The sequence below is a fragment of the Procambarus clarkii genome, chromosome 11 (assembly GCF_040958095.1).
Source record: "Procambarus clarkii isolate CNS0578487 chromosome 11, FALCON_Pclarkii_2.0, whole genome shotgun sequence".
In the NCBI taxonomy this organism is placed as follows: Eukaryota; Metazoa; Arthropoda; class Malacostraca; order Decapoda; family Cambaridae; genus Procambarus; species Procambarus clarkii.
Genome location: NC_091160.1, coordinates 22,600,726 through 22,619,208, shown reverse-complemented (window position 1 = coordinate 22,619,208; position 18,483 = coordinate 22,600,726). Strand labels below are relative to the sequence as shown.

The 18,483-nt window shown below is 45.4% G+C and overlaps 1 protein-coding gene across 1 annotated transcript in view; it reads left to right on the top strand.

The window, feature by feature from the left end:
- The first annotated feature begins 1,019 nt into the window (after positions 1-1,019).
- Positions 1,020-18,483, top strand: part of LOC138363588 (cell adhesion molecule 1-like) — a 606,342-nt gene continuing 588,878 nt past the window's right edge. The window contains exon 1 of the mRNA XM_069322948.1: positions 1,020-1,601. Coding sequence (XP_069179049.1) covers positions 1,346-1,601 — 256 coding nt within the window. The 5' untranslated portion in view covers positions 1,020-1,345. The remainder of the gene's footprint in view (positions 1,602-18,483) is intronic.

The window sequence follows — 18,483 nt, the reverse complement described above, 5'->3', positions numbered from 1 at the left end:
GAGGAGGAGCTGCTGGTGTTGTGACTGTTGGAGGAGCTGCTGGTGTTGGGACTGTTGGAGGAGGAGCTGGTGGTGTTGTGACTGTTGGAGGAGGAGCTGCTGGTGTTGGGACTGGTGGAGGAGGAACTGGTGGTGTTGTGACTTGGAGGAGGAGCTGGTGGTGTTGTGACTGGTGGAGGAGGAGCTGCTGGTGTTGGAACTGGTGGAGGAGGAACTGCTGGTGTTGTGACTGTTGGAGGAGGAGCTGCTGGTGTTGGGACTGGTGGAGGAGGAGCTGCTGGTGTTGTGACTGTTGGAGGAGGAGCTGGTGGTGTTGTGACTGTTGGAGGAGGAGCTGCTGGTGTTGGGACTGGTGGAGGAGGAACTGGTGGTGTTGTGACTGTTGGAGGAGGAGCTGGTGGTGTTGTGACTGTTGGAGGAGGAGCTGCTGGTGTTGTGACTGGTGGAGGAGGAACTGCTGGTGTTGTGACTGTTGGAGGAGGAGCTGCTGGTGTTGTGACTGTTGGAGGAGGAGCTGCTGCTGTTGTGACTGGTGGAGGAGGAGCTGCTGGTGTTGAGACTGTTGGAGGAGCTGCTGGTGTTGTGACTGTTGGAGGAGGAGCTGCTGGTGTTGTGACTGTTGGAGGAGGAGCTGCTGGTGTTGTGACTGGTGGAGGAGCTGCTGGTGTTGTGACTGGTGGAGGAGGAGCTGCTGGTGTTGTGACTGTTTTAGGAGGAGCTGCTGGTGTTAATTCGCCGACAACAGAACTGATGAAATGTGATCTTTTCACTAACAAGTTATCGTGTTATGCGAGGGATTTTTAGCAAGTTTATATAAAGTTTAATTTTGGCGTTAGTAAGCGAGGAGGTAAGTGGGTGGTGGTGGTTGGTGGTGGTGGTGGTGGTGGTGGTGGTGGTGGGTGGTTGTGGAGGAGGGTCGCCGGGGTGGCCACCTTCAGTGTTGGTCTGACGCCCGTGTGAGTGAGACGTACCACTGTGCGAGCTCCGGATGTTGGCCTGCCCACTGTGGCACCCGGCCTAACCAACCCTCCCACACGCTCACACGTTTCGTGTGGCACTCCCCCCCCCTCCCCACTTCACTTTTCCTTCGTTAACAGCAGCAGTGTAACCCCCTCCCATCCCCCCGTGTGATAACGAGATTTAAAATTTATATGTGATGATTATATATTTTTTTTACCTCAGAAACAAGTCATCAAAAGTTGTGTGTTGTTTTTAGCTGTTCAATGCAAGTTTGAGGATAACAGTTGCAACACAGCTTGGAATGATATACACAAGTGCAGCAACTCAGTAGAAACGTCCCGAGGGAGTCGAAGTTTCTCACGAAGGAGAAATTATTAGTTTGTACATGTGGATATCAGGCGTAGAGGAGGCGCTGCCTGGGGGGCGCTGGAGCAGTGGGCGTGTGGTGCGGGCGTGGTGGAGACGGGCGTGGTGGCCCACCGGGTCAGCGGTGGTGCTCCTGGTGGTGGTTCTCAGTGCCCTCTGGGGTGGGGGCGAGGGCCTGGACGAGGGGTCCTCGCCACCCCTGCCTCGCCAGCAGCAGTCTCCGCCCCTCGCCAGTGATATCCTTGCCCGTTATCCTGGCCAAGACGACTACATCAGTGAGTACCCCTCTCAGCATCTTCCCCTCGTAGCAGTCAGTTCCCCTTTAGCGTCCCCCCCCCCTTCCCCGACATATCTTATTTTTCATTTTATTTTTATTTAAGTAGTTGAATTGACCCGAGTTTCAAGTTGATGATATTAATAATAATTTTTGCTGTCGCTTTAATTGTAATTGATAAATGAATTTGGACTGTTTTGACCTCAAGCGATTACGACTAAAGTCATATATTTATGTTGTAGTGAGCTTTGATGCGGTTATTGGCGCTCACACTACGAAGATGAAGGTCACTTTAAACACCACTTTTCCGGAATATCTGTGGGAAAAAGTTCCTCTGTAGTTCCTATAGAATTACTCCAAGACTTATTTCAGCAGTTCTGAAGCGCTTTTATTCAGCGTTATTGTTCTGATTAAATATCTTGGGAATATCTTGTAATACTCAACTACACACTATTATAGACTGTGGGTTGGTTGGTGTTGTCGTCGTTGATCCTTCTCTACGGACAACCCAACCCACAACTCGGTAGAGTGCTTATACTTCACTTGGAGATCACCCTTGGCGCTTCTGGCTCTTGGAGAGGGGCTCAGCGTCACACATTTAGGGGATGCGGCTCCCACACCTAGCCTCGTTGTCACGTGCACACACCCACTCGGGCCGCTGTGACTCCCCACTTCTCTCCTTAGGTAATATGATCTCCTCGGTCCCCTTTTGGCTTATTAGTACTACCTTCTACCCTGTCCACAGCAGTGGTTCTTGGTTCTTTCTCTCTCTCTCTCCTTCTTTACTACCTCCTGGGAAGCCTCACTAGGACAAGGGCAAACACCAGCAAATTGGGATACATTTACTGGACAAAGCACATACACGATACATACACACATATAATAATAATGAATCCTATACTCTATAACATCACAATCAGGTTGCACTCCAACACCATCAGAACTCTATTATCAGCTTATCAAGTGGTATCCTATCTCCTGGTTCACCACCTGATACTATCAACCTCCTCAAGTTGATCAAGTCTACATACACTGTTGTACCATCAGCAAGAGAATATATATATATATATATATATATATATATATATATATATATATATATATATATATATATATATATATATATATATATATATAAATGTGTACAAAGAAAATCAGCATTTGAATGCAATAACATATATCAGCATAAATGTTCCTTGCTACACTGCAATGATCAATCGATCACCCTATCAGTCCTAGAACGCATACATCTGTAGGTAATCCAGCCTACGACTGTAACTCTAAACTTCAGTATAAAAAACTCCTTGACATAAGAATGCAAACAGTCACTCACCTCTCACTGCGTCTTGCACACTAATGACAACCAAACACTATCAACTCCCTACAAGTGATCCACCAGAACTTCCCTTCCACCTCTGGAAGTTCACTACCCTGATATCTTTAGGTTCTTTCGGGCTTCACTACCAGGATCCTCTGCAGCTCCTCCAGGCTGCTATCATGAAGTTTCCCTGAGCAACTACGGTGCTTCACCCTTCTGCTAGGTTCCTCCACAGCTCTCTTGGCTGCTACACCATGAAGTTTCCTCGAGCAACTATGGTGCTTCTCCACCTCTACAGAAGCACGTGACACTCCTCTTCACTGCTGCTTCTCCTCACAGCTCGAGGTCCTCTGCTCCACTACCTTGGAGTCTCATCAACTACTTCATCTGTGCTGGCTTCGAAGTCCTCAGCAACTTCTTCCCCAAAGACCAACCTGCAACCCATCGACACTCCAATAAAATTGTTTCCCCTTTAACACATAAACAAAAATAATCACCCAATATGTTTGCCTCCAACCTCTATCTGTCCTGTACATACAGGGAGAGTGGACTCCCCCGTTTTGGGCGGGTCCATACTCCACCTCGCCCGGCGGTGGTCCTCACTCACTCCGCCTCACTCACTTAGGGAGGGGCCTTCGCCGTCGGGAGCTCTCAGTCACCTGCCAGCGCTCAGAGGGGACCGACGTCGCTCTGTGTTCCTCCCTCTCCACTCTCTTATTTTAGGCTTTCTGCCTTATTAAAACATGTCTAACTTATCAATAAACATCGCTACTGTCGCTGGGCACACGACCAACTACAAGCAATCACTATGAACTGGCTTAAATCGTGCTTACCACAGATTGTCTAGTCGAGGGCGCTATCCCTCTGACAGAGCTTGGTCAGGGCGCTTCCACGGCCCACAATAATGCCTCTGGGCGATTTAATATCTGCTCGTCGACCAGGACTTGAGACCACAACGTTCCCAGCTCGATTCTACAGCTGGCACATCTGCATACTTCTCTTCTCTTCGAGATATATCACTAGGGGTTCCCTTCTGATGGGAGCTCAACGGAGCGCAGCTTTCCCCTGCGATGTCTGGCACTCAAGTAAGGTCAAAGCCCTTCCAGAAGCGAGCCTCACGCGTCCAGCAAAATGTCCACATCTCCTAGCCAGTCATTTATCTATTTCCTTACTTACTGCCCATAATCTTAAATTCTTATATATATCCAACCAGCCATTTTACATATGGGTTATCACCTCAATATTTGCTAGACCTTCTAATCAGGTCAGGCTTGATGAATAACTCTTAAGGAGGGAGACTCGTTTCTCCTGTAGGCTGAGATCATAACACTCCCCTTCCCTTATTTTTGAGAGTTATTCCAGTGGCAAAGCTCGGGATAATACATCCGCCACCACACTGTCTCGTTCTTCAACCATTGGTTCTACCGGTCGATCTGCTTACGTACTCCCTTAGGAGTCTACAATTAGTTCGTTGCACCTTGCAACATCCGGCTCACAACGTGCCAGAAACATGATCTTCTCACAAACTCTTAGTTTACCTGGGGGTAAATATCTCCGTAGCTGGTACTCTTAGTTTACCTGGGGGTAAATGTCTCCGTAGCTGGTACTCTTAGTTTACCTGGGGGTAAATGTCTCCGTAGCTGGTACTCTTAGTTTACCTGGGGGTAAATATCTCCGTAGCTGGTACTCTTAGTTTACCTGGGGATAAATGTCTCGTCGTATACTCCACCAGGAAGATATATAACCATACCTGGGCCGGTGACCACCAAGTCTACCTATAACCTCTTTAATAAGAACCTCGGAATTTCATATTAGTTTTGTAGTTAATACGAATGGAAATGGTTTCATTGTCTTAGTAGGAAATTAGGAGGAAAGTAAATTAGGTGGTTGGTTTATATGCGTTCTAAATTGTTTATCTCTGCACGTTATGTGAACCTCTCTGTGGTAATGATTATATATATATATATATATATATATATATATATATATATATATATATATATATATATATATATATATATATATATATATTATTAAATATGACCGAAAAAGTAAGATTAATAATTCTAACACGAATTTTCTCAATCTTTCGTACATTACGCTTCACTGTTGGAGGTAAATAAAAAATCACTTCTCCAAAATTCATTTTTATTTCTAGTCTGACGCGACACGGGCGCGTTTCGTAAAACTTATTACATTTTCAAAGACTTCACAAATACACAACTGATTAGAACTTGCGTTTCTCTGATTTTATATCAACATTTGAGTGAGGTGGGAAGGGTGATGTGGCATTAACACAAGACAGAACAATAGGGGATATTAATAGGGTATTAAAAGTATCAACACAAGACAGAACAGAAACAATGGGTATTGAATAGAAGTGTTTGTAGAAAGCCTATTGGTCCATATTTCTTGATGCTTCTATATTGGAGCGGAGTCTTGAGGTGGGTAGAATATAGTTGTGCAATAATTGGCTGTTGATTGCTGGTGTTGACTTCTTGATGTGTAGTGCCCCGCAAACGTCAAGCCGCCTGCTATCGCTGTATCTATCGATGATTTCTGTGTTGTTTACTAGGATTTCTCTGGCGATGGTTTGGTTATGGGAAGAGATTATATGTTCCTTAATGGAGCCCTGTTGCTTATGCATCGTTAAACGCCTAGAAAGAGATGTTGTTGTCTTGCCTATATACTGGGTTTTTTGGAGCTTACAGTCCCCAAGTGGGCATTTGAAGGCATAGACGACGTTAGTCTCTTTTAAAGCGTTCTGTTTTGTGTCTGGAGAGTTTCTCATGAGTAGGCTGGCCGTTTTTCTGGTTTTATAGTAAATCGTCAGTTGTATCCTCTGATTTTTGTCTGTAGGGATAACGTTTCTATTAACAATATCTTTCAGGACCCTTTCCTCCATTTTATGAGCTGTGGAAAAGAAGTTCCTGTAAAATAGTCTAATAGGGGGTATAGGTGTTGTGTTAGTTGTCTCTTCGGAGGTTGCATGGCTTTTCACTTTCCTTCTTATGATGTCTTCGATGAAACCATTGGAGAAGCCGTTATTGACTAGGACCTGCCTTACCCTACAGAGTTCTTCGTCGACTTGCTTCCATTCTGAGCTGTGGCTGAGAGCACGGTCGACGTATGCGTTAACAACACTCCTCTTGTACCTGTCAGGGCAGTCGCTGTTGGCATTTAGGCACATTCCTATGTTTGTTTCCTTAGTGTAGACTGCAGTGTGGAAACCTCTGCCCTTTTCCATGACTGTTACATCTAGAAAAGGCAGCTTCCCATCCTTTTCCGTCTCGTAAGTGAAACGCAGCACGGAACTCTGCTCAAATGCCTCCTTCAGCTCCTGCAGATGTCTGACATCAGGTACCTGTGTAAAAATGTCGTCAACATACCTGCAGTATATGGCCGGTTTCAAGTTCATGTCGACTAAGACTTTTTGCTCGATGGTACCCATGTAGAAGTTTGCAAACAGGACACCTAGGGGAGAACCCATGGCGACCCCATCTACTTGCTTATACATGTGCCCATCCGGGCTCAAGGAGGGTGCCTCTTTAGTACAAGCTTGGAGTAGTTTCCTCAGAATACTTTCTGGCATGTCAAGAGGAGTACAGGCTGGATCACGATACACTCTGTCGGCTATCATTCCGATTGTCTCGTCCACAGGTACGTTGGTAAACAGCGATTCTACGTCCAACGAGGCTCTTATCCCTGTGGCCCGTGTGCCCCGCAGTAAGTCCACAAATTCCTTTGGAGACTTCAGGCTGAAGGCGCAAGGAACATAAGGAGTCAGCAGGCCGTTGAGTCGCTTCGCCAGTCTGTACGTGGGTGTGGGTATCTGGCTAATGATTGGCCGAAGTGGGTTTCCAGGCTTGTGCGTCTTGACATTTCCATACGCATATCCAGGTTTATATTCCCCAATGATCTTTGGCAGGTGGAGTCCGGATTTCTTGGCGTTCACAGTTTCGATCAGTTTGTTGACCTTTGCTTTTAATTCGGCTGTAGTGTCCTTCGTTACCCTTTGGAACTTAGTTTGGTCAGAGAGTATGATGTTCATTTTCGCCAGATATTCGTCTTTTTTAAGAATGACATATATTGGCGACTTGTCACCTCTCCTGACAACTATCTCCTTGTTCTCACGAAGGCTTTTAGCTGCCGCTTTAAGCTCGGGGGACAGTATGGTTCTTCTGTAGTTGCCTCGATTCTTATATCCTCGATTCGATTCAATTATATATATATATATATATATATATATATATATATATATATATATATATATATATATATATATATATATATATATATATATATATATAATTGGCATCCCCAGCGGGATCCGTCCCCTTGTTAAGTATGTTTGACAGGGGTGGTGAAGTGGCGTAATCCCTGTAAATAATTCCACCTGTGTGACGATTGTGACGTTATACGTCCTGTGCGGTGCTCAGAGTGACTAAGTGCGATATTGTGCAGTGCGGTGCTCGCTGTGATTAAGCGATTAAGTGCAATATTGACTAGTGCGGTGCTCAGTGATTTAGTGCAATATTGTAGAGCGAAGTGTTCGCTTGGATTCAGTGCAATATTGGGTAGTGCGGTGCCCGAAGTGATTACGTGCAATATTGGCAAGTGCAGTGTTTGGTGCGATAAAGTGCAATATTGGCGTAGAACAGTGCTCGGTGTGTTAAGTGCTAACGTGTAAGCAGTGTGTTAAGTGCTAAGTGTTCCATCTGTGACAATGGCAGACAAAGCTACCATCGATGATCTGGACGAGGTTCAGGCTTTTCTGAACAGAGAGGATTGTCTTGCCAGATTAAAATATTTGAGCAAACCAGAGCTTGTACTAGTGAGCGCCTACCTGGAGATCAAGATCCGTGCCAGTGATTCCCGTGTGGAGATCTTGTCCAAGGTTCACCGGCACCTGAAGGCAGAAGAGAAACAGGAAGGCGAGACTCCTAGTACAAAGGAAAGTGCAGACATAGCTTCCACGGAAAAAGAAGATAAGGGCAGCGACGTTGACAGTGATGCAGGCGAGCTTAATATCAGCTTCCTAACAGTCAAAATGCGTGCCCTAGAGATCAATCGTGAAATAGAATGGAAGAAATTAGAAATGGAACGAGAGAGACAAGATAAAGAAATGGAGATGAAAGAAAAAGAATTGGCGATGAGGCGTTTAGAATTAGAAAGAGAAGAGAAACGAGAGAGAGAAGAGAGAGAAAGAGAAGAAAGAAGAGAAGAACGAGAAAGAGAGAGAGAAGAACGAGACAGGCAAGAACGACAGGACAGAGAGGAAAAGGAGAGACAACATGAACTAGAAGTATTGCGGTTAGGTGGGCGGAGGCAAACGACGGACACCAGTGGTTTCGATCCGGTAAGAAACATCAAAATGGTCCCCAAATTCCATGAGAAGGAAGTGTCAAAGTTCTTTGCAGCCTTCGAGAAAGTCGCTGCCTCTTTGGAGTGGCCAAGGGAGAATTGGGCCATCATGATACAGTCAGTCTTGACTGGGAAGGCCCAAATCGCCTACTCTACGTTATCCCTTGACGACTCCGGCGATTATGACAAGGTGAAGAAGGTCGTGCTCATGGCGTACCAATTGGTACCTGAGGCTTACAGGCAGAAGTTTAGAAACCTGAAGAAGACCTCAGAGCACACTTTTACCGAATTTGCCACGATCAAGGAGCGACTTTTCCAGGAATGGTGTGCCTCTCGGAAGGTGGAGACCAAGGAAGACCTCGAGCAGCTGATTCTGCTGGAGGACTTCAAGGATTGTTTGTCTGGAGACCTCAAGACGTACTTAGAGGAACAGCAGGTGGAGACCTTGAGTGCAGCAGCCACCATGGCTGAAGAGTATATCCTGACTCATAGGCCGTCTGCTAAGTACGTCCCGAGGAATTACCAGCGCCGGTTTGACAGACCTCATGATGAAGAAGAAAGACCCGTCCCACAAAGCGCTAAGAAGACGCCCCCAAGTAGCCCCCGAAGAACAAGTCCTAGCAGTCCGAAACACCGGAGCCCGAGGAGGAATATGGTGTGCTGGACTTGTGGGCAGAAAGGGCATATAGCTGCTAGGTGCCGAGGCAGAAGAGGTGCCAGCGCACGAAGGGAGGTGATGTTGATGAGCTGTGGAACATCACCAGCGGGAAACCAGTCTACGACGACGCAGAAAGGACCAAGTTTGTTGGCCCCTCACACTTCAACCGGGTATGTAACGAGTGATCATACTGGTAGATCAGTTGTAGTGCTCAGAGATATTGGAGCAGCCCAGTCCCTGATCATGAAGAGCTCGGTACCCGAGGGAGTAAGTGTGGATGGGAGACCAGAGGTTATCCTGGTTGGGTTTCCAAGGACGCAGTACATCGCCCCCTTAGTGCCAGTACATCTCGACTCGCCTTATTTCAGCGGCACATGTGCGTTGGCAGTAGTCGATACCCTCCCTGTGGCTGGGATTGACGTGGTACTAGCCAACGACTTGGTGACCGATTGGAGCACCAATCATCCCAATGTTGCGGACGAGTCTACCGGAACAGCACGGTCTGAGGTAACAGGCAATGGTAATGTCCAGGTAAAGACAGACCCGGATTTGAACATGTCTAATTTGTCCTCTCCCCCGCAGATCGACAGTTATTTAGCAGTGTCTCCTGATTCTTCTCTCGACAAGGAACATGAGGTTACGATGGCAGAAGTACCTGAACTAGAAGAGAGGCCTTGTGTGCAGACACCCACGGATACCAACGAGTCTGGAGCGAAGGCTGAGGTGTGCTTGCGGTATGGCAAGTTGCAGCGTGTAGTGAACCAGCCAGAGATTCCCCAGACGTCAGAGGTATGTGAGGTGTGTTCAAAAGGTCTAGTGCCCTCTTTGGTCCAAGCCAGGCTTGTGGATGTTGCCGGCTATGGACATGACAAGTTCAGGAAGCTTATCCCTCAATTGGCCCCATGTTTCTTAGCGATATTTTGTTTGATGCTCATATGTGTTCCCAGTGTTCTCAGTAAGGATCAGTGGACGACCCGACGAATGATGGCTCCCATGAACATCGTGAAGAGGTCCCAGGGATTGGAGATTTGTACTGCAGGTGTTGCAGTTGACGAAGGGACCTGGAAGGTGATGGTTGATACAGGAGGTACGACATGTAATAATATGAGTGACTGTTTCCGACTGGTGGACACCCCCCGCGTGATTGCTGAGCCTCAACACAGCGTTATGCGGAACGTTGGTCGACCTGACGGTGGCAGAGCGAATGCCATCTGCGACGTACGAACAGCCCCGTTGGGACTAGGTGTGGACCTAGTAGAGTATGCTGTAAGTACTGTTTTACCCGCTGTCGCTATCACTCTGAATTATCAGACCCCTGTATTCCAGGTTCGTGTCTCCCTGAAGGACCATCGGACCGGCACCAGAAATGCCGTCTGTGGTCAGCCATCATCGGTGCCACGACATAAGGAAGTGTCGAGTCACCCCAAATCGTGTCGAAACCAATCCTTACTCGAGAGGTGTGAGATGATGTCCCTGTTTGCCATCGCAGAGGAGGTGTGGAAGATTATGTCAGGCAGGTCATCGCCTGCCATTTTCAAGGTCCCTTTGTGCCAGGGATTTTCTTTAGTACAATTCAGTAGACGAGACAGCCTCGCCATCCCAGATTATAAAGCAAGTAAGTCCAGTTGGAGTTGTGTCGCCCTGCTAATTTGGTTTGTGTTTTTTATAGAACCCCAAACCAAATTCTTTTTGGTGGGGAGGTGTTACGAATCCGGATCCAGCGTCCGAGCAAGGAGCAGTAACGACTACGCCATCTGTGGGTCAGCTCCCGAAACCCCCGCCAAACGGACGACGACACCTAGTGAGTACAGCGTGTACTGGCCTCGAGGACCAGTTTCCAGTCTGGTTCAGCGCTCAACACCGCCGCCCCTGACCTCTGGTGAGGTGGTGCTCCGACGACAGCGCCATCTATGGACTGGATACGTCAGGTGTTTGTACCCGAGCCCGTAAGTGAAGTGTATTAGTGTCCCAGTTATTGATGACGTGTCTGCTTACAGAGCCGACCTGGGACCACTGTGATGGAAGCGGAGTCAGTCTACCCGAGGCAGCCAGTCTCCATACGGTGAAGTTGCTGCAGCTGTTGTGACGTCGTCCCCCCGGAAGAACACTGTGGTGTGTTAGCCTGCCAGTGGAGTGGCAGTGAAAGGATTTACCCGGGACCGACTGTTGGAGACGATCATCCACTGGGGTATTGAGGACAGGAGGGTGATTTGCGATATCACACGAGACTCCTGTCTAGGGCGTACCTCTTATATCGTTCGTGGAGTGGCCGTACCAGCCTTGGTGGCTCAGTACCTGCCAGCAGACCTGCTGGACGTGTGGTTGACGGCCTCCACGACGGTGCCCCCAGTGGACCTGTGTTTTGGCTGACCTGTGGCCAGGGTAGGCTCGGCATTCTCAGAAGACACGTCTTGAGGCCACGAAGAAAGCACCGCGGACTCAGCACCTAGCTTCTTGATCAAGAGTCTTCAGCAGAAGACTAGATTGTGCATGATCCCCTTGTAAAGTGTTAATACCCCTCCCCCTTGTGTACTCTTTTATTCTATATATTTAATCGGTGATGGTGAACATTATAATAATAAGTTCTTAGCTTTCTTTCCCTACTCCCTTTAAGTTACTTGCGTCACGGATCTCATCCCTTGATAGCCAATACTGGCTTGGGAACGGATACATATATCTTCCTCTAACAACATCAGAGCAAGAACCCCGTTGCGTCCAATATATATATATATATATATATATAAATATATATATATATATATATATATATATATATATATATATATATATATATATATATATATATATATATATATATATATTTTGGTAGCAGTCTTTCCTGTAGACATATATTATTAAATATGACCGAAAAAGTAAGATTAATAATTGTAACACGAATTTTCTCGATCTTTCTTACGTTTCTTTTCACTGTCGATGGTAATTGAAAAATTAATTCTCCAAAATTCGTTTTTATTTCTAGTCTGACGCGACACTTGAACGCGTTTCGTAATAACTTATTACATTTTCAAAGACTTTAGTTTACAAACACACAACTATAACCTGCAAACACTAAACAGAGTTTAAACAGCTTTCATTTTATACTTGCATTGGGTGAGATGATATGGTACAACACTTTTGGATGAGGTGAAAACAAACTCTCAACACAAGACAGAACACGAAACAATGAGTATATTATTGGGTAAGTCAATGGAAAGAATGGAAGTAACTGCAAAGGGCCTATTGGCCCAGATTTCTTGATGCTTCTATATTGGTGCGGAGTCTTGAAGTGGGTAGAATATAGTTGTGCATTAATTGGCTGTTGATTGCTGGTGTTGACTTCTTAATGTGTAGTGCCTCGCAGATTTCAAGCCGCCTGCTATCGCTGTATCTATCGATGATTTCCGTGTTTTTTGGTAAGACTTCTCTGGTGATAGTCTGGTTGTGGGAAGAGATTATATGTTCCTTAATGGAGCCCTGTTGTTTATGCATCGTTAATCGCCTGGAAAGAGATGTTGTTGTCTTGCCTATATACTGAGTTTTTTGAGGCTTACAGTCCCCAATTATACTGGCAGCAGGTTTTCTTTTAAACATGTATTATTGAATATGACTGCATATTCTGTATTTACTATCTTCTGATTTAGGGCTTCTATCCCTCTAACTATTTTCTTAGCATCAGGGCTTAGCTGAAAGAGGAGTTCTGCAAAACTCATTTTCGTAATTTTAAGGTGAAGAAAAGAAGTGAGTTACTATAGAATGTATTACACTTATTTACACAATTTGCACAACGTTTCGAACCTCCATAGTTCATTCCCAAGTTAAAAGAATTTTCAGGACTGGTTGATTTATACCCGCACTGGGTCAGGTGATAAGACAATAAATGTGGAAACATGGGGGATAGATAAGGGATAAATGGGTAATTGGGGGGGTGAAACATAAGAACATAGGAATAGAGGTAACTGCTGAAGGCCTATTGGCCCATGCGAGGCAGCTCCTGTCTACATACATAGATTAATCAGGTGTAATTGGCCTGTTATGTTGAACAGTGTCTTCTGTGTTGGCATCGTTATGTCCTGGTCTTGTCCTTACTCTCATGGTGGGTAGAGTAAATAGTTCCGTGATTTGGGTGTTCGTGGTAGGTTGTTCTATTCTTATGTGAATTGCTTCAAGAATTTGTAATCTTCTTGCATCTTGGGTTTTGTCTATTATACAGGTATTTTTGTTCAACATTTCTCTTGTTAGGGTGATGTCATGGGCTAGTCTCATGTGATTCCTAGGGGCACCGGATTGAAGATGGCATCTCAAACGACTCGTCAGCTTGGTCGACGTCATTCCTATGTACTTAGATTGAAGGTTACATCCTTCGTGGGGGCAAGTGTACATGTATACAACACTTGACTGCTGTAGAGGGTTCTCCGTCGCCTTCGGGCTGTTTTTTATAAGGAGTTCAGAAGTCTTCTTGGTTTTGTAGAATATTATCAGGTTTATGTTTTGGTTAGGAGTAATGCTTTTTACTCCTTTACGGATTATTTCTTTCATTATTCTTTCCTCTTTTATATGTTCACTGTGCACGGTTGATTTGTAGTATAATTTTATTGGAGGTATTGTGGTTTCTGTTCTAGGTTCTGGATTATACCAACGGTCCAAGTGTCTTCTTATAGCAGCGTTTATTTCCATGTTGCTATATCCGTTGTTCACCAATACCTGAGTTACTCTTTCAAACTCTACTCACGTTGCTCCATTCAGAGCAGTGGGTAAGCGCTCGACGAATATAAGCATTGAGAACACTGGCTTTGTATCTTTGGGGGCACTCACTTCTACCGTTCAGGCATAATCCTATGTTGGTGGGCTTAGTATATACGTTGATGCTTAAAGAGGTTCCTGTTTTTGTTATTAGTACATCCAAGAATGGCAGACTGTTATTTTCACTATTTTCATGTGTAAATCGGAGTACTGACTCTCTCTCTAGATGGTTTTTTAGATCAATTAGTTCATATGAGTCTTTTACTATTACGAATATGTCATCTTCATAACGGCAATATACAGTCGGTTTTTGTCTGCTACTGAAGATTCTGTCGTCAGATCGCATTCGCGCGTGCCGCGATCCGCTCGGAGGACATTATCAGGTGGGGAGTTTGACTGGGGCGGTACATCTGTCAAATGATAACGCAGGTGTCCTAAGGCCAGCTCAGCGTGGACAGAAACCTCGCGTAGAGCAAAAGGGCACCATACTATCCCCCGAGCTCAAAGAAGCAGCTAAGAACCTTCGTGACAACAAGGAGATAGTCGTCAGGAGAGGTGACAAGTCGCCAATATACGTTATTATTAAAAAAGACGAATATCTGACAAAAATGAACCTCATACTCTCCGACCAAACTAAATTCCAAAGGTATCGAAGGACACTACAGCCAAATTGAAAGCGAAGTTAAACAAATTGATCGAAACTGATCACCAAGAAATCTGGACTCCATCTTCTAAAGGTTATTGGGGAATACAAACCTGGTTATGCGTATGGGAATGTCAAGCTCCACAAGCCTGGAAACCCATTTCGGCCAATCATCAGCCAGATACCCACACCCACATACAGACTGGCTAAGAGATTCAACTGCTTGCTGACTCCTTATGTACCTTGTGCTTTCAGCCTGAAATCTCCAAGGAAATTTGTTGATTTACTGGGGGGAGCACGGGCCACAGGGATAAGAGCCTCGTTGGACGTAGAATCACTGTTTACCAACGTACCTGTGGATGAAACTATCGGGATGATAGCGGACAGAGTGTATCGTGATCCAGTTTGTACTCCTCTTAATATACCAGAAAACATATTAAGAAAGCTATTTCAAGCCTGCACTAAAGATGTACCCTTCAAGAGTCCAGATGGGCACATGTATAAGCATGTAGATGGGGTCGCCATGGGTTCTCCCCTAGGTGTCCTGTTTGCGAACCTCTACATGGGTACCATCGAGCAGAGGGTCTTAGTTGACACTGACTTGAAACGTGCCATTTACTGCAGGTATGTAGACGACATTTTTGTGCAGGTACCTAAATGCTGAAGGAGGCATTCGAACAGAATTCTGTGTTAAGTTTTACTTACGAGATGGAGAATGATGGGAAGCTGCTTTTTCTAGATGTAACAGACACAGAAAGGAACGGAGACTTCCACACTGCAGTCTACACTAAAGAAACAAACATAGGAATGTTCCTCAATGGCAATAGAGGCTTCGCTGACAGGTACAAGAGGAGTGTTGTCAACGCTTATGTCGACCGGGTTCTCAGTCACAGCTCAGCATGGAAGCAAGTCGATGAAGAACTCTGTAGGGTAAGGAAAGTCCTAGTCAACAATTACTTCTCTAAAGGTTATGTTGAAGACGTCATAAAAAGAAGGGTGAAATGCCATGCAACCTCTGAAGAGTCAACTAGCACAACACTTGTACCCCCTATTAGACTGTTTTATAGGAACTTCTTTTTGACCGCTCATTAAACGGAGGAAAGGGTCCTGAAAGATATCATTGATAGGAACGTTATCCATATAGACAAAAATCAGAAAATACAATTGACAATCTACTACAAAAACAAAAAACCGGCCAACCTACTCATCAAAAACTCCCCAGACGCAAAACAGAATGCCTTGAAGGAAACCAACGTCGTCTATTCCTTCACATGTCCGCTTGGGGGAAAGTAAGCTCCAAAGAACTCAGTATATGGGCAAGACAACAACGTCTTTTTCAAGGCAATTAATTATGCACAAAAAAACAGGGCTCCATCAAGGAACATATAATTTCGTCTCGCAACCAGACCATCACTAGAGAAATCTTATCAAGCAACACAGAAATCATCGATAAATACAGAGACGTAAGAAAGAACTTTTTCAGTGTCAGTGTAGTTAACAGACGGAATGCATTAGGCAGTGATTTGGTGGAGGTTGACTTCATACACAGTTTTAGATGTGGATATGATAGAGCCCAGTAGGCTCAGGAATCTGTACATCAGTTGATTGATGGTTGAGAGGCGGGACCAAAGAGCCAAAGCTCAACCCCCGCAAGCACAATTAGGTGAGTACACAAACACAGTCTCCAGCAGGAGCAGCAACGTCACAACAGGAGATCCCCCCCCCCCCACACCGTTCCATAGCGCCGTGAGTGCCCCCCATGCAGGGGACTTTCTCTTAGCAGTCTCTCTTCAACAGGTTCCCGTTATGACACATTGCCCCATTATCTTGCTGACCCGCGCCACACCCAGCTGTACTCCTCTACCTGTAATGAAGTGGAAGACAACCAACACTGAGTACACGGTCTGCATAGATGAAAGGGTTGGTATGCAGGACACTGAAGATAACGACATCAATGATGTTAATGACATCATTAAAGGTAATGACATAAATTATATTAATGACACGAATAAAGCTGGTGACATCAAAAGCGCTCTAACACACAGTTACCAGGCAGTACGCCAGCAGGAACAAGGGGGCAGGAGAGAGCCCAGCAGACTATTGTCATGTATAAACTCAGTAATCATTCAGAACTCCACTGACGAGTCCTGCGCTGTGTGAGTGTGTGGAAATAGATTTTCCTAGCGTGTAAACGCGCGCGCGCGCGCGCGCGCTCACACACACACACACACACACACACACACACACACACACACACACACACACACACACACACACACACACACACACAGACAGAGGCGGTGGTGGTGTAGCCCTGCTGGTAAGAAAGGGCTGGGATTTTGAGGAGATTGTTATTCAGGGCTGTGAAGGTTTCAGTGACTACATAGCGGGTACCATAACAACTGGAGGACAAAAAATTATAGTCGTAGTCATATATAATCCACCACCAAATGACAGAAGACCCAGACAGGAATACGATAGAAACAACATGGCCAGTATTAACATAATAGAGAGAACAGCTTCTGTTGCTAGCTGGAATGGATCTGGACTACTAATTATGCGAGATTTCAACCACGGGAAGATAGATTGGGAGAACAGAGATCCGCATAGAGGACCAGAAACATGGAGAGTTACATTGCTGGACGTGGCAACAAGACACTTTCTAAGCCAGCACATCAATGAACAACAAGAATGAGAGGAGAAGATGAACCAGCCATGCTCGATCTGATATTTACCCTAAATGAGTGGGATATTAGGGAAGTTAAGATGGAAGCACCTTTGGAAATGAGTGACCCACAGTGTGTTGAACTTTGCGTACCTTGTAGAGCTAGGAATTATCTCCCCCAAAAAAGAACTAGGAAACAAAAGGCTGGCATATCGAGATATGCCAGCCTTTGACTATGAGATGAGAAGTTTCCTAAGGGAAATATCTTGGGACACCTCAGAGCTAAGTCTGTACATGATATGATGGATTATGTCTCCCAAAAGTGTCAGGAGGCAGTAAACAGGTTCATCCCGGCCCAAAGGGAAAAATCCGAGAAGCAAAAGAAGAATCCATGGTATAATAGAGCATGTATGGAAGCAAAGGGACTGAACAAAAGGGCGTGGAGGAACTTCCGGAATAACAGAACACCAGAAAGCAGAGAGAGATACCAGAGAACCAGGAATGAGTATGTTATTGTGAGAAGAGAAGCAGAGAAAAATTATGAAAATGATATAGCAAACAAAACCTAGACCGAACCAAAGCTACTCCATAGTCACATCAGGAGGAAAACAACAGTGAAAGAACAGGTAATGAATCTTAGAACAAGCGAGGAGAGGTATACAGAGAATGACAAAGAGGTGTGTGAAAAACACAACAAGAGGTTCCAGGAGGTCTTCACAATAGAACAAGGTGAGGTCACTGTGCTATGAGAAAGGGAAGTAAACCAGACGGCCTTGGAAGGGTTCGAATTTTCGAGTGAGGAGGTCAAGAGACACCTGCTGGATCTGGATGTAAGAAAGGCTGTTGGTCCAGACGGGATCTCACTATGAGTACTGAAAGAGCGTGCAGAGGAACTTTGCTTGCCACTCTCCTTCAATATATTGTAGGTCACTGGAGACGGGAGACCTACCAGAAATATGGAAGACGGCGAATGTGGTCCAAATATACAAAAAAGGCGACAGGCGAGAGACACTGAACTACAGGCCAGTGTCCTTGGTTTGTATACCATGCAAGGTGATGAAGAAGATCGTGAGAAAAAAAACTTAGTAACATATCTGGAGAGAAGGGACTTCGTGACAAATCGTCAACATGGGTTCAGGGAAGGTAAATCTTGCATGACTGTCTTAATAGAATTCTACGACCAGGTGACAAAGATTAAGCAAAAAAGAGATGGCTGGGCGGACTGCATTTTCTTGGATTGTCGGAAAGCCTTTGACACAGTACCGCATAAGAGATTGGTACATAAGCTGGAGAGACAGGCTGGTGTTGCTGGTAAGGTGCTCCAGTGGATAAGGGAGTACCTAAGCAATAGGAAGCAAAGAGTTACGGTGAAAGGGTGAGACCTCCGATTGGCGTGAAGTCACCAGTGGAGTCCACAGGGCTCTGTACTCGGTTCTATCCTGTTTCTGGTATATGTAAATGATCTCCCGGAGGGTATAGATTCATTTCTCTCAAT